This window comes from Panicum virgatum, chromosome 1K (assembly GCF_016808335.1).
Source record: "Panicum virgatum strain AP13 chromosome 1K, P.virgatum_v5, whole genome shotgun sequence".
NCBI lineage: Eukaryota > Viridiplantae > Streptophyta > Magnoliopsida > Poales > Poaceae > Panicum > Panicum virgatum.
The window spans coordinates 948,680-968,603 of record NC_053136.1 but is presented as its reverse complement, the minus strand read 5'-3'; the positions used below and the strand labels follow the sequence as shown (position 1 = coordinate 968,603).

General features: G+C 53.5%; 2 protein-coding genes across 7 annotated transcripts; both read left to right on the top strand.

Moving 5' to 3' along the window:
- Window positions 1–304: 304 nt before the first annotated feature.
- LOC120689610 (receptor-like serine/threonine-protein kinase NCRK) lies at window positions 305–14,994 on the top strand. Of its 6 annotated transcripts, XM_039974386.1 has the most exons (11): window positions 305–647; window positions 1,858–1,926; window positions 11,631–11,760; window positions 11,903–12,028; window positions 12,111–12,230; window positions 12,345–12,602; window positions 12,706–12,947; window positions 13,034–13,333; window positions 13,421–13,660; window positions 13,758–14,000; window positions 14,114–14,745. In XM_039974386.1, the coding sequence occupies exons 3-11, from the start codon at window positions 11,691–11,693 to the stop codon at window positions 14,429–14,431; spliced, it is 1,917 nt and encodes a 638-aa protein (XP_039830320.1). In that variant the 5' UTR covers window positions 305–647; window positions 1,858–1,926; window positions 11,631–11,690; the 3' UTR covers window positions 14,432–14,745. The 6 variants fall into 6 exon arrangements, with proteins under 6 accessions (XP_039830320.1, XP_039828905.1, XP_039831673.1 ...); XM_039972971.1 differs by lacking the exon at window positions 1,858–1,926 and having other exon boundaries at window positions 306–647; window positions 14,114–14,994; XM_039975739.1 differs by lacking the exons at window positions 305–647; window positions 1,858–1,926 and adding an exon at window positions 907–1,567.
- Window positions 14,995–15,846: 852 nt separating this feature from the next.
- Window positions 15,847–18,400, top strand: LOC120688762 (pentatricopeptide repeat-containing protein At2g37230-like). Its single transcript, XM_039971387.1, has one exon. The coding sequence runs from the start codon at window positions 15,885–15,887 to the stop codon at window positions 18,129–18,131; it is 2,247 nt and encodes a 748-aa protein (XP_039827321.1). The 5' UTR covers window positions 15,847–15,884; the 3' UTR covers window positions 18,132–18,400.
- Window positions 18,401–19,924: the final 1,524 nt, after the last annotated feature.

The window sequence follows — 19,924 nt, the reverse complement described above, 5'->3', positions numbered from 1 at the left end:
CGTCTGTAAATCGCGAGACGAATCTAATGAATCTAATTAATTCATCATTAGAGCTTGTTTACTGTAGTATTAATGTAGCAATTTAGCGTCTAATTACAGTTTAATTAGGTTTATTAGATTCGTCTCGCGATTTACAGGCAGCAGTCGCAATGTGTTTTTTATTTCGCCTAGATTTAAGTCTCCATGCAGGTGCCGGATTTTTTTTAGAATTTTGATTTTTGGAACTAAACACGGCGCAAGATATATGGAATGAATGGTTCCTCATTTATGCACGGTGCACGGTGCCTGCTGCAGTCACGCCCCCCTCACCTCCTTCGTTACTCCTACTTGGATTGATGAATCGATTCTTTTCATTCCGGTGTCTGTCCACAGCGCTCGCAATCAAAGCCCTTCGACTCTGAGGCTCCTCCCTCCCTCTCTTTCTCTCTCTCACGCTCCAAGAAGAGGAGGGTCCCAGCGCAATCTCTCTCTCTCTCTCTCTCTCTCCACGTTGACGCGCACCAAGTGCAGTGCGGTGCTCGGCGTCTGGGAGGGAGACGAGGAATCTCCAAGGAGGACAGGAGGTGAGGTGAGGTGCGGTCAATCCATGGAGACGGAGCCCCATGGAAGACGACCAACTGCTGCTTGCTTCACTGCCTGTGCCTGAGGTACCCTCCCCTTCCCCTTTTCTTCTCCCCTCCCCCTCCCCTCTCATACCGCCGCCGCGCTCTAGGAAGCAGAGCACCCAAGCTCTATGCCTGCCTGCAACAGCAACAGGAACAGACCCCCATTGCTCTTGCTCATGCTCAACGATTAGCTTAGATTGCTGCCACCAATTCCGGCTCCCCCTTCTTCCACCTCTTCACCGATGCATACATACATGGAGCATCTGCCCCCGTTCTTCTTGCATTTGCTTTTTTTCTAGGAACAATTATTTCTTACAGCATTAGTTTGCCCGCTAGTCCAGGCACTGCTGAACCTTTGGCAATTTTCGCCTAGGCTGCTTCACCTGTGCATGGTGTTGTGCCACTCGAGTGAGTGCTGCTGTTCTGGGAACAATTCTGCTCCCGAGCCCAGGCTGCCCGCCTGCATTCCACGCATCAATGCCACCCTTCCTGCAGCTTTCACCACTGATCCGGTTGGTGACTCTTACCAATCGCAGGACCCACCCCACTCCGCTACCAGCCATCAATCTCTCTCAGCTCACCATCAACCAAACTGGTGAGTGAGGGGGGCCTTCTCTTCTTCCATTTCCCTTCCCAACAGCAGTCACCAATCCACCACGATCCTGTTGCCGGCACGGTGCTTCTTACAGATTCCATCTCGGCCGTACGTTTAGAACCGGACGCCCGGATTGGGTAGTTCAGCAAAGCCTACCACTATACTACTTTATAATCAGCAGAGCAAGGAGGAGGAGATGCCTTTTCGGCTTTTTGTTTCTCTCGTCTCTGACAGAATGATGCCCCCAGCCCATCTGCCTTCCTTGCCTCTTTCCCTTCCTTCCCTGCAGCTGCACAATACAGAATCAGTCGTTCATTCGCCCTCTGCAGCGCCAACTAGTTTACTCCCTTCGAGGCCAGGGGATGCGGTAACTTTCTTTTTTTTCTTTCAAACCTTGAGATTGACTCGTCCACCGGGACCTTAACCATCCTCCTTTCTTTACTGGCGAAAGAGGACTCCTACATGATCTTTCTTTTTACCTCCCCAATGCGCTGGCTCACTCACTCACTCACAGGTCAGGTGACCGATGCATTGCGTTCCCATGTTTCACCGTCTAACATTGACTAGGATCGACACATGCATGGTCTAGATCGGGGAATTCACTTCTCTGCCACCGATGCAATTCATTCACTTCACCCATGGATACTTTTTTTTCAGCAGACAAAGTCACGAGGGAAACAAAAATGCAGATAGGCATGCTCCTTGTTGAAAGACAACAAGAAACAAGTTGAGTACGCTACCTATCATGCCACTAATACCAGTAGTTAGAGAAAGGGGAACAAGGTGTTTCCTTTTTTCTTTTCTTGATGAGCAAACCAAATTTTAGTGACACCGGAGGAAAGCGATAGCCAGTCCAGGGCCAGCCACACGCTTCATGCTGTCCTGCGTGCTGTAGCCACTTCTACATAAGCTGAAAAATACATGCCGTAGCGGATCTTCTGTTCCGCTGTTGATATGAAGATTATTTTTTTTAAAGAAATATTTGAAGATTATACATGTATGTGTCAGGTAGCATGTCCCCTTTTTGCAGTGTAAATGCTGCCCCTCGTTTTTGAGAGAAAAAAGAGAGAAAACATTGCCAGGAAGCAGCACATGCCAACAATCTCGTCGTTACATTATCATTTTCTTTCAGTATTGCTATACTCACTGTTGTGGGGATTTTTAGGGGTACCCACAGCCGGGTGGCGGAGCGCACCCGCCTATTCCCAGTGAGGGAGTACTCGGGGAAGTACTAGGCGATGGGGCTGGATCTTCGCTGAGACAAGGACTCAAGAACACTCGATTTAGAGTGGTTCGGGCCGCCGGAGCGTAATACCCTACGTCCACTGGGAGATGTATTGTCTTGGTTGTGTGAATGAACCTATCCTCTGCTGGCCTTGGCTCTTGCCCAGCCTGAGGTTTTCTAGCGGCGCTCCCTCCTTTTATAGATCAAGGGGGAGCGGATACATAGGACGTCGATGCCCCGACAGGTGGGCCCAACGTGAATGCGGCTACAGTGGTAGCGAATCTTTCCTTCGATATGCGTACTGCTGCTCTCCTGTCACAGGGGTCTTCTCTTGTTCCGTCAGCTAGGTGCCCGTTGGAGTAGCGTAGCTTGCGGCGTGGCCTGCTGAGGCTATTATGTAGCGTCATAATGGGTGAAGCCGAGCCGTCGTATCCGACTGTTACGGCAGACTGGCAGACGCGGCATGGGCGGCGCCATCGGCTCCACTGCCTTGGTAATACGCGATCAATAGTGCCCCCTGGTCAGTCAAACGCCTCGGCTTCCACTATATCAAAGTGGATGTCCACCTACTGCAATGAATGCGAAGGTAGGTGGACCTCAATATGGAGACCAAGGACTTCATACACGTGTCGGCCCCGGACCGCCCTGAGGCGGGGCGTCCAAACTTTCCCTTCGAGAGGGGTCCGGTTGCTATCCAGGACCCTATGAGGGGTCCGGGACCCCGCGGGGGTCTGGATTCCTTGGGAGGTCCGGAGCCCTGGCTGCTTGCGCTTGAGCGCCTGTTTTTCCTGGGACACGTGGCGTTCCCAGACCTTCCCCGGCCGCGGAACAGGTCCGGACCTTTGTCGGGAGGACAGGACTTCGGACTGCAGGGGTCCGGCTGTTTGGTTGTAGTCAAGGATGACTACTAAGGCTCTTGCCTAGTCACAGCAAGAGGGGGTACCCCAGTCCTGGGGTACCGACAGTGGCCCCCGGGCCCACCTCGGGAGAGGTATGAACCCGCGGGTGGGGCCACCACCGTGATGTGTTCCGACGCAACTTGATTGCGTTGGTGTGCTCTTGGAGAGAGTGGGCATCCCGGACCCCTGAGGCCGGTATGATTGTTGCCTGGTTTAGGTACTAGAGTGCTCTCCACGGGGCGACGAAGGTGTAGGCTTAGGGTACAGAACCAAGCTAAGCGGCTACACGGACTTCGGATCGCTCAGGGGGTAGCACTACTTCCCGGACCCGGCTTTTGTCGACCGTCTCCGCCGGAGCGGGCCACCGGAGTGGACTTGGAGCGACCGGGGCGAGCGGTCTCCGCCGGAGCGGGCCACCGGAGTGGACTTGGAACGACCGTGGCGAGCGGTCTCCGCCGGAGCGGGCCACCGGAGTGGACTTGGAGCGACCGTGGCGAGCGGTCTCCGCCGGAGCGGGCCACCGGAGTGGACTTGGAACGACCGTGGCGAGCGGTCTCCGCCGGAGCGGGCCACCGGAGTGGACTTGGAACGACCGTGGCGAGCGGTCTCCGCCGGAGCGGGCCACCGGAGTGGACTTGGAGCGACCGTGGCGAGCGGTCTCCGCCGGAGCGGGCCACCGGAGTGGACTTGGAGCGACCGTGGCGAGCGGTCTCCGCCGGAGCGGGCCACCGGAGTGGACTTGGAGCGACCGTGGCGAGCGGTCTCCGCCGGAGCGGGCCACCGGAGTGGACTTGGAGCGACCGTGGCGAGCGGTCTCCGCCGGAGCGGGCCACCGGAGTGGACTTGGAGCGACCGTAGCGAGCGGTCTCCGCCGGAGCGGGCCACCGGAGTGGACTTGGAGCGACCGTGGCGAGCGGTCTCCGCCGGAGCGGGCCACCGGAGTGGACTTGGAACGACCGTGGCGAGCGGTCTCCGCCGGAGCGGGCCACCGGAGTGGACTTGGAGCGACCGTGGCTGACAATCCGATGAAGCATGTTACCGGACCTCATAGTAAGGTGCAAAGAAACCAAGCCTTATACTAGAAGAGAGCCCGGGACCTCTAAAGTCAGCAGTCCTGGATACTAGAGTACTTGTAACAGGGTAGTGAAGTACGTAAACTTAGGGTACATTACCAGGCTAAGCCACGCGGAGCTTCTCTACCCCAGGATACAAATACCACTTCTCCAGAGCAGGTCCTTAGGGGTCCGGACCGCCTTCCAGCTAGAAGGGGTGTCTTTACCTGACCACAAGCCAGCAACTTAACTTGGATTGTTAGCAATAAGGGAAACTCCGGTCAAGAGAAAAGAATAGTTAAACCAAGGCGAATAAATGTAATCAGGGTGGAGCCTAGGCAAAACTGAGGAGGAAAATCTCCTTTATTATTGTGGTTGTCACGGTATACATCGGAGGTCGGGATTACGAGGACGGACCTCCACCGCTCCGGACCGCTTTTGCCTGTTTGTGTGATAGGGCCAGAGGTCGGGTTTACAAGGTCGGACCTTGACCGCTCTGGACACACACGTAGACACCACGCTATTACAAAGGAGAAAATCTCTCATTCCTTTCTTAGGAGTAACCTACGGCTGCATGCTATACAGCGTGTTCTTCTTCGGAGGTGAAGGCGCCCTGAACGTGCCTGAACCGCATCATCCAGCATCACCTCGGGAGCTCGGGGGACCCCTCCTTGCCTAAGAGCTGTCACATGCTTACATGGCATGAGACAAATTCTTTGGCTTTGAATGGAAGAGGCCCCCTCCCCCTGCCGTCGCCGTTGCCGATGGAAACCAGAGCCCTTGCGCAGCAGATGGACCGGTGCGACGCGTGGAGAAGTGCGGTCGTTCGCCGGCTTGTCCTTGGTGCTAGCGCCAGGGGCCCCCGCACGAGGAGGCGGGGTCCTGTCTGCAGCAGCACCGAGCAACGCTGAGGTGGATCTCCGGCGCTGGAGACGGCGGGACGACACGGTCAACTTCCTCCGGGATGGCCGTCGGCTCCAGGCTCCATGTTGAGAGAAAGCCTTGAGCCGACACCATGCCACCGCTGAGGAGGCGTGGCCGTTGCTTGAGAGAAAACCTTGAGTCGACGTAGGAGCAGCGGCGCGCAGCGGCGCCTCCGCTGTGCGCTGCTACGCCGGCTCTGAGGTGTCGCGGTGGCGACACACAGCAGGCGCCGCTGCCGTGCGCCGCCGCACCGAGGGCGTCGGAGTGCCGGTGCCATAGCATGCGGAGTGAGTGTGCCTTCCTTCATCTTCAAGTTCGCCGTTGCAGAGGGAGAACACAGCCTAGAGGCCTGAAGATCCAGCCAACGCCTGTCCATCCCCACGGACGGCGCCAAAATGTTGTGGGGATTTTTAGGGGTACCCACAGCCGGGTGGCGGAGCGCACCCGCCTATTCCCAGTGAGGGAGTACTCGGGGAAGTACTAGGCGATGGGGCTGGATCTTCGCTGAGACAAGGACTCAAGAACACTCGATTTAGAGTGGTTCGGGCCGCCGGAGCGTAATACCCTACGTCCACTGGGAGATGTATTGTCTTGGTTGTGTGAATGAACCTATCCTCTGCTGGCCTTGGCTCTTGCCCAGCCTGAGGTTTTCTAGCGGCGCTCCCTCCTTTTATAGATCAAGGGGGAGCGGATACATAGGACGTCGATGCCCCGACAGGTGGGCCCAACGTGAATGCGGCTACAGTGGTAGCGAATCTTTCCTTCGATATGCGTACTGCTGCTCTCCTGTCACAGGGGTCTTCTCTTGTTCCGTCAGCTAGGTGCCCGTTGGAGTAGCGTAGCTTGCGGCGTGGCCTGCTGAGGCTATTATGTAGCGTCATAATGGGTGAAGCCGAGCCGTCGTATCCGACTGTTACGGCAGACTGGCAGACGCGGCATGGGCGGCGCCATCGGCTCCACTGCCTTGGTAATACGCGATCAATAGTGCCCCCTGGTCAGTCAAACGCCTCGGCTTCCACTATATCAAAGTGGATGTCCACCTACTGCAATGAATGCGAAGGTAGGTGGACCTCAATATGGAGACCAAGGACTTCATACACGTGTCGGCCCCGGACCGCCCTGAGGCGGGGCGTCCAAACTTTCCCTTCGAGAGGGGTCCGGTTGCTATCCAGGACCCTATGAGGGGTCCGGGACCCCGCGGGGGTCTGGATTCCTTGGGAGGTCCGGAGCCCTGGCTGCTTGCGCTTGAGCGCCTGTTTTTCCTGGGACACGTGGCGTTCCCAGACCTTCCCCGGCCGCGGAACAGGTCCGGACCTTTGTCGGGAGGACAGGACTTCGGACTGCAGGGGTCCGGCTGTTTGGTTGTAGTCAAGGATGACTACTAAGGCTCTTGCCTAGTCACAGCAAGAGGGGGTACCCCAGTCCTGGGGTACCGACAGTGGCCCCCGGGCCCACCTCGGGAGAGGTATGAACCCGCGGGTGGGGCCACCACCGTGATGTGTTCCGACGCAACTTGATTGCGTTGGTGTGCTCTTGGAGAGAGTGGGCATCCCGGACCCCTGAGGCCGGTATGATTGTTGCCTGGTTTAGGTACTAGAGTGCTCTCCACGGGGCGACGAAGGTGTAGGCTTAGGGTACAGAACCAAGCTAAGCGGCTACACGGACTTCGGATCGCTCAGGGGGTAGCACTACTTCCCGGACCCGGCTTTTGTCGACCGTCTCCGCCGGAGCGGGCCACCGGAGTGGACTTGGAGCGACCGGGGCGAGCGGTCTCCGCCGGAGCGGGCCACCGGAGTGGACTTGGAACGACCGTGGCGAGCGGTCTCCGCCGGAGCGGGCCACCGGAGTGGACTTGGAGCGACCGTGGCGAGCGGTCTCCGCCGGAGCGGGCCACCGGAGTGGACTTGGAACGACCGTGGCGAGCGGTCTCCGCCGGAGCGGGCCACCGGAGTGGACTTGGAACGACCGTGGCGAGCGGTCTCCGCCGGAGCGGGCCACCGGAGTGGACTTGGAGCGACCGTGGCGAGCGGTCTCCGCCGGAGCGGGCCACCGGAGTGGACTTGGAGCGACCGTGGCGAGCGGTCTCCGCCGGAGCGGGCCACCGGAGTGGACTTGGAGCGACCGTGGCGAGCGGTCTCCGCCGGAGCGGGCCACCGGAGTGGACTTGGAGCGACCGTGGCGAGCGGTCTCCGCCGGAGCGGGCCACCGGAGTGGACTTGGAGCGACCGTGGCGAGCGGTCTCCGCCGGAGCGGGCCACCGGAGTGGACTTGGAGCGACCGTGGCGAGCGGTCTCCGCCGGAGCGGGCCACCGGAGTGGACTTGGAACGACCGTGGCGAGCGGTCTCCGCCGGAGCGGGCCACCGGAGTGGACTTGGAGCGACCGTGGCTGACAATCCGATGAAGCATGTTACCGGACCTCATAGTAAGGTGCAAAGAAACCAAGCCTTATACTAGAAGAGAGCCCGGGACCTCTAAAGTCAGCAGTCCTGGATACTAGAGTACTTGTAACAGGGTAGTGAAGTACGTAAACTTAGGGTACATTACCAGGCTAAGCCACGCGGAGCTTCTCTACCCCAGGATACAAATACCACTTCTCCAGAGCAGGTCCTTAGGGGTCCGGACCGCCTTCCAGCTAGAAGGGGTGTCTTTACCTGACCACAAGCCAGCAACTTAACTTGGATTGTTAGCAATAAGGGAAACTCCGGTCAAGAGAAAAGAATAGTTAAACCAAGGCGAATAAATGTAATCAGGGTGGAGCCTAGGCAAAACTGAGGAGGAAAATCTCCTTTATTATTGTGGTTGTCACGGTATACATCGGAGGTCGGGATTACGAGGACGGACCTCCACCGCTCCGGACCGCTTTTGCCTGTTTGTGTGATAGGGCCAGAGGTCGGGTTTACAAGGTCGGACCTTGACCGCTCTGGACACACACGTAGACACCACGCTATTACAAAGGAGAAAATCTCTCATTCCTTTCTTAGGAGTAACCTACGGCTGCATGCTATACAGCGTGTTCTTCTTCGGAGGTGAAGGCGCCCTGAACGTGCCTGAACCGCATCATCCAGCATCACCTCGGGAGCTCGGGGGACCCCTCCTTGCCTAAGAGCTGTCACATGCTTACATGGCATGAGACAAATTCTTTGGCTTTGAATGGAAGAGGCCCCCTCCCCCTGCCGTCGCCGTTGCCGATGGAAACCAGAGCCCTTGCGCAGCAGATGGACCGGTGCGACGCGTGGAGAAGTGCGGTCGTTCGCCGGCTTGTCCTTGGTGCTAGCGCCAGGGGCCCCCGCACGAGGAGGCGGGGTCCTGTCTGCAGCAGCACCGAGCAACGCTGAGGTGGATCTCCGGCGCTGGAGACGGCGGGACGACACGGTCAACTTCCTCCGGGATGGCCGTCGGCTCCAGGCTCCATGTTGAGAGAAAGCCTTGAGCCGACACCATGCCACCGCTGAGGAGGCGTGGCCGTTGCTTGAGAGAAAACCTTGAGTCGACGTAGGAGCAGCGGCGCGCAGCGGCGCCTCCGCTGTGCGCTGCTACGCCGGCTCTGAGGTGTCGCGGTGGCGACACACAGCAGGCGCCGCTGCCGTGCGCCGCCGCACCGAGGGCGTCGGAGTGCCGGTGCCATAGCATGCGGAGTGAGTGTGCCTTCCTTCATCTTCAAGTTCGCCGTTGCAGAGGGAGAACACAGCCTAGAGGCCTGAAGATCCAGCCAACGCCTGTCCATCCCCACGGACGGCGCCAAAATGTTGTGGGGATTTTTAGGGGTACCCACAGCCGGGTGGCGGAGCGCACCCGCCTATTCCCAGTGAGGGAGTACTCGGGGAAGTACTAGGCGATGGGGCTGGATCTTCGCTGAGACAAGGACTCAAGAACACTCGATTTAGAGTGGTTCGGGCCGCCGGAGCGTAATACCCTACGTCCACTGGGAGATGTATTGTCTTGGTTGTGTGAATGAACCTATCCTCTGCTGGCCTTGGCTCTTGCCCAGCCTGAGGTTTTCTAGCGGCGCTCCCTCCTTTTATAGATCAAGGGGGAGCGGATACATAGGACGTCGATGCCCCGACAGGTGGGCCCAACGTGAATGCGGCTACAGTGGTAGCGAATCTTTCCTTCGATATGCGTACTGCTGCTCTCCTGTCACAGGGGTCTTCTCTTGTTCCGTCAGCTAGGTGCCCGTTGGAGTAGCGTAGCTTGCGGCGTGGCCTGCTGAGGCTATTATGTAGCGTCATAATGGGTGAAGCCGAGCCGTCGTATCCGACTGTTACGGCAGACTGGCAGACGCGGCATGGGCGGCGCCATCGGCTCCACTGCCTTGGTAATACGCGATCAATAGTGCCCCCTGGTCAGTCAAACGCCTCGGCTTCCACTATATCAAAGTGGATGTCCACCTACTGCAATGAATGCGAAGGTAGGTGGACCTCAATATGGAGACCAAGGACTTCATACACGTGTCGGCCCCGGACCGCCCTGAGGCGGGGCGTCCAAACTTTCCCTTCGAGAGGGGTCCGGTTGCTATCCAGGACCCTATGAGGGGTCCGGGACCCCGCGGGGGTCTGGATTCCTTGGGAGGTCCGGAGCCCTGGCTGCTTGCGCTTGAGCGCCTGTTTTTCCTGGGACACGTGGCGTTCCCAGACCTTCCCCGGCCGCGGAACAGGTCCGGACCTTTGTCGGGAGGACAGGACTTCGGACTGCAGGGGTCCGGCTGTTTGGTTGTAGTCAAGGATGACTACTAAGGCTCTTGCCTAGTCACAGCAAGAGGGGGTACCCCAGTCCTGGGGTACCGACACTCACCTACCGTGCTTAACCGTCATGGACCCAGATAAAGAAAACGTTAGATTAGTACGACCTTCGTGTTAATATATTCTTTGAGATGCCAGGTGGCTACAGAAGCAATTTAACATTTTGTTGCATCTGAAGATAGAGCTCTTCATGCTCCTTGAATATGCTTGCTAGTTTACATTCACGTATAGCATTGCTTTCTGTAGGAGGGGAGAAATTTTGGGCAGAAAGATGAGATCATGGATGATCAACAACTTGGTCAATTTACTATAACCCAATAGTTTATTTGAACTTCTGGATCCAAGAGAAACCTTGTATTACGGTATGTGTTAGATAAAATGCCGTTGATGTGGATCTTGCAACTAATTTAGCATTCAACGATTCTTTGGATGGATTGCACCACCAAAACAATTTTAAATTAGGAGCAACAATCAAGTCACTACCAAGATAACAGCATATTTTTAACTCCAGTCTCCAGTGGTAGTTGCAGAGGGCACATCCATAGGCGTGCATTTAGGGATGGGATGCAACTATCAAATTAATGAAGATTGTGAAATGGACAATTGATTACTGCAAGAAACCTCTCTCTCGTTCTTGGCCGACAGAATCCAATGGCTGAAATTGAGTTTACATCTTATGATTGTGATTATTAATCCAAATCATTATTATTTGCCGATTTCTACCAGTAGGTTACTAGCAGCCTATCAGGTTCCCGAAATCTGCCCTGTTTTGATTGATTCTTTTTTTTTCGGAAATTTGATAACCCTGTCTTTTGGGTTTATCTCTAGCCTACCCCAACTCGTTTGGGACAAAGGGCTATGTTGTTGTTGTTGTTGTAGCATGTTGCTGTGAACAAGTTGAACCTTGGGAATAATCTGTGCCCATCATTCAAAACTTCTTGTGAACATTCTTCTGCCATTTTCTTGCACAGGCTGGCTTTCAGAAGTCTGTTCCAGCCTGAGATCTCTGATCACCTCCAGACTTGGCAACTGTCGCACCCAACATTATGGGCCAGATGTCCTTTTAAGTATAATCCAGTGTTGAATGCCCCTATTAGAACATTGCACCTGCACCTAAGTACAGGCATTCTCGTTTTAGCCTTTTAGGCCTACTACTACCTCCTACTGTATATATAGTGCCGTAGGTTGAGATGTCTCCTATCTTGCAAGCTGCTGCACTGAGTGTGCTAATATTCTTTTGGAAGCAAACGTATATTTGTCAAACTAGTGTTTGACAGCTTCTGCCACTTTATTGGAATTTCCTGTATTGCATACAAGCTGCCCCTCTTTGTCTATCTGTTCTTAAGCCTTCATCTCTCCTCCACCTTTCATCTTTCCTGCCTCTTTTGTTTTTTGTTTTACCTATTCTCCTAGGCATGCTGTGGTATATTATGATACAGCCAGTCAACCATGTACTTGCTTAATTTCAAAACGTGATGAGACTTGTTCATTGTGCTCTGCATGTATTTGGGTGATGTTTTCCATTCCTTTTTGGTCAACAAGCTATGGTTTCAAACTCGCCAATACTTATTTTCCATCATTATTTTTCAGAGATTGCACTGAATGGGACCTATTTGATGTTTTCCCCATTCTCTATTTGGGCGCTAGCTGATGGATCTCCACATGAAACTTCTCCTTGTCTCCCTCAGCTGTGTTCTTCTGATGCAGGCAGCATCATGTGGTAAGTTCTACATGTCATGAATATACTGTACTTCTATTTCTGTAGCTGTTGTAGTCTTGTGGCAAATGCTTGCAAAATTAAAATAAAATTCAATGGCTGATGAAAGGAGACAATATCTGATACACATGATGCTGTTATTCAGATGGAACCACGGGGGAAACTGAAATGACAAATTGGACATGTGTATGCGCAGCTCATCCGCTAGGTGAATCTAACTCTAACAGCAGCTTGTTGTCCAATTGCTCTTCGTCCTGTCGTTGCCAGCAAGGTAAGGGCAGTAAATTAATATCTCTCAGAATTTCAACATATCATTATTACCAATATGGTACCTGAATTGGGGATTCTGGCAGATGAGAATGGTGGCACGGGGTCATGGAACTGCACATGTGCCTCTGACAAGACCCGTCAGAAAGAAGAACATGCTATGCTACACGATAGGAGTTGCTTCACTTCCTGTAACTGTACATCCGGTATGCAAAATGTTCTTGCTCAACGATTCAGAATTTCAGATATACGGACCACATAGAGACTGAATGTTCAAGTGAAATTCGGGTTACTGAATGTGGTCTGCTTAATATCTCCAGGAAGTTCAGAGGAAGGGAAAAGACATGTCTCCAGTAAAACAGTCATAATTACGCTCCTAGTGTGCGTGGTTCTCACCACTACTGCTTTTCTTGTCACCACTGTATACTACATTCGCCGCAAGGATGCGCTCTCTCCTCGTTCTCAGATATACTCCTTTGATAAATACACTAGCTGGAGCAGCAGATCAAACCTTGTCAGCCATCGATCATCTCCTCTCCCCCAACTGAAACCGAAACCAAGGCTCAGAGTTCTCAAAGGCATGCTTACCTATTTATTTTCTCTGCCTGCAATTTGGGTGTTCTACTTGATTGATTGCCTGAAAATTGATACCCTGTTTTTATTTTCTTCTTATGCCTGCAGAGTTTCTATGTAGCTGCCCTATCATTTGTGGGAGTGAAAGTGGCACATTCCCAGGTGTTGTCATCAGGTTTTCGTACTCAGAGTTGGATGAAGCAACTGGGAAATTCTCAGATGAGCATCTTATTGGAGTTGGTGGATCAAGCAAGGTATACCGAGGCCAGCTTAGCGATGGCAAAGTTGTTGCCGTGAAAAAGCTTAGGCCCCTGGGAGGTGCCGACGAAGACTTCGAGTTCCTGTCTGAGGTATGTGATACTGTAGACACCAAAAGCTGCAATCTTTGCATATACCATTGCAATTTCCTCACTCACTTCTCATGTGTGATGAATAGATCGAGCTGCTGTCGAGGCTGAACCACTGCCACGTGGTGCCACTGCTGGGGTACTGTTCGGAGATCCAGAGCCGGCAGCTGGAGAGACTGCTGGTGTTTGAGTGCATGTCCAACGGCAACCTCAGGGACTGTCTGGACCTGAAACAAGGTAGGAAGCCCATGGACTGGCAGACCCGGGTGAGCATCGTGCTTGGCGCCGCCAGGGGGGTGGAGTACCTGCACGAGGCGGCAGCGCCACGGATCCTCCACCGCGATATCAAGTCCACCAACATCCTCCTGGATGACAAGTTCAGAGCCAAGGTTGGTGATTCAGTCAGCGACCTGAAATGCTTGTCACTGAATGCTGCAACTCATGCTGATTTTTTTTGGCTGCGTGTGTGAGTGCAGATCACTGACCTTGGCATGGCCAAGTGCTTGATGAACGACGGCGTGACGAGCTGCTCGAGCTCCCCGGCGCGGATGTTGGGCACGTTCGGGTACTTCGCGCCGGAGTACGCCATCGTGGGCAAGGCGTCACTCAAGTCGGACGTGTTCAGCTTCGGCGTCGTGATCCTGGAGCTCATCACCGGCCGGCCGCCCATCCTCAAGTCGTCGTCCACCAGGACTGACGAGAGCCTCGTCATCTGGGTACGTGACTTGCTGTCCGTTCAAAGGAAGCAGCAGAAGCCTGCCAAAATTATTACATGGATGAAAGTGAACTGATGGAGATGGGAATGGTGCGCAGGCAACGTCGCGGCTGCGAGACAGCAGGCTGGTGGTGACGGAGCTGCCGGACCCGACGCTGCAGGGCAAGTTCCCGGCGGAGGAGATGCAGATCATGGCGCACCTGGCGCGGGAGTGCCTGCAGTGGGACCCGGAGGCCAGGCCCACCATGACCGAGGTCGTCCAAATCCTCTCCACCATCGCCCCGACACTCCATGGAACAAAGCGCCGGAACCTCCCCATCGCCGCCGCCTTCAACCTCACGGTCAGTGCTCTCTCGATCTGATCATGGCATCGATCATGCTAGACAAAGCAAGCATGCCATTGCCAATCACCGAGGCGTCCTGACACTGCAATCCCAATTTGTCAATTCTGCAGCCGTCGCCGCATGTCGGAAGATACGATCCAGAGCCCGCCGACATCGAGAGGCAGCAGGAGTGCTCGACGACGTCCGCGCAGTGGCAGCAAGGGCGGTGCGCGCCGCCGCCGGGCCGCGCGTCCTGGCCCGGCGACAGGAACAAGGGCGCGGCGGGCGGCGGTGCGGTGGTGTCGGGCGAGCTAGTGAATGGGATGCTACTGATGATGAGCCCCCATGGGCGGAGCAGCTGGCGGCCGCCGCCGGGCGACGACGACGAGGAGGTGGTGGACCTGACGGAGCCCCGACTGGAGACGTTCACGCCGGCATTGTTCAGATGATTCATTACTTCGTTTGCCGTCGTCGCCGCCGTGGCTCATCCAGCTGGCTGCAGCGCGCCCATGCTCGGCTCCCGTTCGCATCCTCCGCTCCGCCTCCACGCGCGCTTTGCGGTCGCGGCCTTGTCGGCCATCACCGGCGGCACCGGCGTCGGTCACCATTCTCCAACATACCTGACGTGGGCGGCACCCGATGAATATTCCAGCCGTACCGACAAATCCTAATAGCAAAACAGCTCAAACAGTTGATAATCTCTACAGAGTAATCAAATTCTTTTGATTGCATTTCAACATGCAACTGATAGTTTCAAAATCAAGTATTCCCTGAAAGTTCCGATCCCGACGGAGGAGGTGTGCAGATCATGGCGCACCTGGCTTGGGAGTGCATGCAGCGGGAGGCTAGGCCCTCCAAATCCTCTCCAACATCGCTAGCAACGGCTCATTTAGTACTAGATGTTGAGCTTTTTGCAACTAGCAATAGTGTCAACTGAATCGGAAACTAGCTTACCATCTGTATAGACTGAATGTTCAAGTGAAATTCGGGTTACTGAATGTTGTTTGCTTAATATCTCCAGGAAGTTCAGAGGAAGGGAAAAGGCATGTCTCCAGTAAAAACAGTCATAGTTACGCTCCTAGTGTGCGTGGTTCTCACCACTACTGCTTTCCTTGTCACCACTGTATACTACTCTCGCCCCAAGGATGCGCTCTCTCATCGTTCGCAGATATTCCCTCTGTCTATATTTCACCTTGACAAAATGACTAAAAAAATAATTTTACTTATTATATAATAAATACAATACATATTTTTTTTACTGTTCTCCAATATTTTAACTAGAAACTACTCGTTACTAGTGCTATTTATTGCCATAGCTTATGCCAATAGCAAATATAGCTATCGTTTATGAATATTTGAGTTTTTGAAATATAGCTAATGGTTGCAAACTTGCAATTTCGTTTATATAGAAGACAAAAGCATGCACTCATGTTGGGCTCTGTTGTATCGGCTATAATACTCCATCTATTCAGTTTTGATTGATATATTTTCATATGGCACAATGAACAAGAGCATCAAGTGTGCTTATATCAATCTAATAAATGCAACTAGATTTTTTTTGTTGGTCCTCCGATGTTTTAACTGAAAACTCCTCTTTTCTAGTGCTATTTATTGCCACAATCCATGTCAGTGGAAAAAATATAGCTATCATTCTTGAATATTTGAGTTTTTGAAATATATCTATCAAAAGTGAATGGAGGGAGTATAAGACTTGCAATTAAAAACCTGGACTGTTTTTTTGTTTCTTTCGAGGGGACTGGGCTTTGTTGTATCGGCTAGAATCCCATGGTGGGCCCGTCTGTTGTTTACTGGGCCGGATGCCCAAACAAAGCAGAGCCCACTCGCTCCTCTCCATTCCGCCGTAAACGGTAAACCCTCGTCTCGTCCGCAGCAGCAGCAGCCATGGCGCGCCGCCACCTCGCTTACCCCCTCCACCTCCCGCTCCTCTCCCGCAAGCCCCTCGCGCCAGCCCTTCTCGCCCACCGCGCGCGATGCAGCTCCTCCACCCTCGACACCCCTGCCCCCGCCCCCGCCGTCGAGGCGCCGGCGGAGGCCGCGGACACCTCGCCGGCGGCGGCGGCGCCCGCCAACCCGCCCCTCCGCGAGGAGCCCCTCCACGAGACGGTCCTGCACATGATCCGGCGCCGCCAGTGGACCACGCGCCTCGAGAACTCCATCCGCCTGCTCTCGCCCACCCTCGACGCGCCGCTCGTCCACGGCGTCATCTCCGGCGCCGCCGCCGCGGGCCGCGCCGACCTCGCGCTCCAGTTCTTCCGCTTCGCCTACCGCCGGGCCGGCTTCCGCCCGGACCGCGACACCTTCGCGCTCCTCGTCCCGGCGCTCGCCTCCCGCCGCATGCTCAACCACGCGCGCTGCCTCGTCCTCGACACCATGCCCTCCTTCTCCATCGCGCCCGACGAGGCCACGCTCGCCTCGCTCATCGCCGCCTACGGCAAGGCCGCCATCCCGCAGGAGGCCGTCAGGCTCTTCCGGATGATGCCCGACCTCGGCATCCCCCGCACCGCGCTCTCCTACAACGCCGTCCTCAAGGCCATACTCTGCCGCGGCCGCGAGGCCATGGCCAGGCGGATCTACAACGCCATGATCGCCGAGGGTGTCGCCCCGGACTTGTCCACCTACAACACATTGATCTGGGGGTTCGGCCTCTGCAAGAAGATGGAGACCGCCGTCAGGGTGTTTGGGGACATGAAGACTCATGGGGTCGCGCCTGATGCAACCACTTATAACACCCTGCTCAATGCTTGGGTGCGGGCAGGTGATCTGGAGAGTGCACGCAAGGTGTTCGATGAAATGACTGGGGAGGGGATTGAACGGAACTCGGTCTCATACAATGTCATGATCAAGGGGTATGTTGAAGCCAAAAAGGTGGAGGAGGCAGTGGCATTGTTCACGGAGATGGGCGAGAAGGGTGTGAGGTTGAGCGAGAAGACATTTGCTGCATTGCTGCCAGGCCTTTGTGATGATCAGGGGAGGGTGGCGGAAGCCCGGAAGGCAGTGGATGACATGGCAGAGCGGCGGCTCACGCCTAAGGACAAGTCGGTGTTTCTGAGGCTGGTGACGACGCTGTGCAGAGCTGGGGATTTGGATGGGGCATTGGAGGTGCACCGGAAGAGCGGGCAGTTCAAGCATCTTCTCGTGGATCCGAGACAGCATGGAGTGTTGATGGAAAGCCTTTGCGCAGGCGGGAAGTGTGATAGTGCTGTTGAGGTGCTAGATGAGCTGATGGAGAAGGGCACACTGCTGAGCCCAAAGAGTCCTGTGCTTGAAGCATCAGCGTATAACCCGGTGATTGAGTATCTGTGCAACAATGGTAGCACCACCAAGGCCGAGACATTCTTCAGGCAGCTGATGAAGAAAGGTGTGGATGACAAGGCTGCATTCAACAGTCTTATCCGTGGGCATGCAAAAGAAGGTGTGCCTGAGGCAGCTCAGGAGATTCTTGCCATTATGACACGCCGTGAGGTCCCAACTGACCCTGAATCACACACGCTGCTAGTTGATAGCTTCCTGAAGAAGAATGACCCAGCAGATGCAAAGACAGCATTGGATGGCATGATGCAACAGGGTCACCTGCCGAGCCCAGCTCTGTTCAAGTCTGTCATGGAGGCTCTCTTCAATGATGGACGTGTTCAGACTGCAAGTAGGGTCATGAAGAGTATGATCGAGAAGGGGGTTACTGAGAACATGGACATGGCGCATAAGATACTTGAAGCTCTCTTCATGAGGGGACATGTGGAGGAGGGGATCGGTCGTGTCAATCTGATGGTTGAAAATGGCTGTATGCCTGATCTAGATAAGTTACTGGTTGGCCTTTGTGAGAATGACAGAGTGATGGAGGCGCAGAAGCTGGCTGATTTCGCGTTGGACAGGGACTTTGATGTTAGCTTCTCAACCTACGACAGAGTCCTGGAGGCCCTGTACACTGAGGAGAAGACATTGCCTGCCTACTCCATGCTTTGCAAGATCAAGAACAAAGGAGGTGTTGTCAATCAGAAAGGTTGCGATGCTTTGATGGAGAGCTTAAAATCTGAAGGGTACTCAAAGCAAGCAGATATTTTGTCTAGGATCTTGACAGAGAATGCACCATCGACTTCCAAGAGGGGCAAAAGGGTTGCCATGGGTGCTTAGCGGATTCTGCCTTCTTGTGGAAACTATCCATTTTTTTTCTTTTTGACTTGAAGAAAGATGTGGTTTCTTTCTTTTCATTGATGCTTCTTGAGCTATTTGTCAAGTGGGTGTTTTCATCCTATAAGACAAGAAGCAGGTACATTTACTTTCTGTTTGGAGAATCCCTGATTTTTTTCATCTTAGTGAGAAGAAACATATGCAATAATAGCAAAGATGTACCTCCTGTTATGGATTTTGTTGCAAAATCTAGCATTTGTTACTGATTTTTAGTGGCTTTACCCAAAAAAAAAGAGTCCCTAAGAGTTTAGTTTTGGCATGAATTTAAAGTTTAAAGGAGATGCTATGTGCCTTTCTTTCTTGTGAGGGTTGAAGTTTTGATCCCATTAGTTAAAGATAGTAAGTGTATCTGTATACCCACAAGGTTGCCGAATTAGTAAGTTCTTGTTTTCAAGCTATGAAATTGTATGGTGTGTAATTGTTGATCACTTTGGTTTTGAACCTTTGATTCTCGATCTGCCATCTGAGTATCTGACTTAATAGTACAGAATTGTAAAGATTGCATTTAGGAAGCTTGGTCTGCACACTTTCGATCATACCATTCTCGTTATATTGCAGCCAAGCAACTTGGCTAGGGCCATGGTCTCTGAGTGTATTTAGCAACCTGTGGAGCATTATTCATTTTTTTTTGTTTTGGCTATTTGAAGTTTTGAGCTCAGGTCAATTTCAGCTCGTGCTGTAGTCCTTTAGTATTACCTTTTTGTTGATGATTAATTGTCCGCTGAGTATATGTGGTTGAATTGCTGTCATCTTGTGTTTGCAAGTTTAGCTAAAGGCATGATTACAGAAATAGGGGACTTCCAACTGTGTGGTTTGCCCCGTGTTTCTTTTTAATGGCCTTTTCTTTCAATTGAAGATGGGGTCATGTTGATATTACGCATACCATGCTTTTTATCTGTTCTTTTTCCTGTCATCCTAGAGTTGAGTAGTGAACAAGTGGGGACCATGCATGGTTACAACGGCTGCAAGGATAGCCATTTTAGGATTCAGTTCCTGCCTGGCTTGAGGTTGATATCTATTTTCCCTTGTCATATATTGCATGCGAAACTTGCTATTCCAAGTCTTGCCCTTCCACACACTGACTTCCTTGCTTAGAAATATTATTTAAAAAAAATCCCGCTGCGTCATTTTCATTGTCGCATTCAGAATGTATAGTCTTGTAGTGGCACTATTCTTTGGGCTCTTTATTTTTTGGAACTCTTTCAGCTCAGTTTTGCTGGCACGGCACCACCGTGGTGTCTTTTGACTCTGAGCTCGTTGGCCTTCGACGCAGTGAAACTTGGTTTTCATCCCCAGCTCCATGGCTCCATTCACAGGAATTGGATTTCTTTCTCCTTTTAGCGAGATGCGAATTGGGTTGTTGAGGGAGATATTTCTCTGCATAACTGGGTGGAGACTTTGTGGTTCTGGATTTTCCTTGCCCGAAGTCTGGTCTTAGGCCTTGCATGTCGGGGAACTGTTTTATACTCAACAGTCCCACGTGTACATGCCCATGACTGAACATCTTGGGCCTTGCATCTTGATCCCATCACAGTTTTTCCAAGATATTTCTGATGGATATGGGCCCCTCGCAACAGGCAGGAGCAGCAGTACAGTGAGCATTTGTCGCACACATGACACATGCCCTGTCCGAGCCTCAGCTTAGGCTGGAATTTGGATGGGTTAGCTAAGCTAGCTCCTGGCTCAGTCCACACTCCAACATCAAACCAATGTACTAGTTGCAAGAAATGAATTTG

Bases quoted from the DNA above. Each gene is read 5' to 3' on its own strand.
- LOC120689610 (XM_039972971.1), top strand. From the start codon at position 11,691: ATGGATCTCCACATGAAACTTCTCCTTGTCTCCCTCAGCTGTGTTCTT. The intron at 11,761-11,902 runs GTAAGTTCTACA...GCTGTTATTCAG, and splicing joins GATGCAGGCAGCATCATGTG to ATGGAACCACGGGGGAAACT. The intron at 13,661-13,757 runs GTACGTGACTTG...AATGGTGCGCAG, and splicing joins ACGAGAGCCTCGTCATCTGG to GCAACGTCGCGGCTGCGAGA.
- LOC120688762 (XM_039971387.1), top strand. From the start codon at position 15,885: ATGGCGCGCCGCCACCTCGCTTACCCCCTCCACCTCCCGCTCCTCTCC.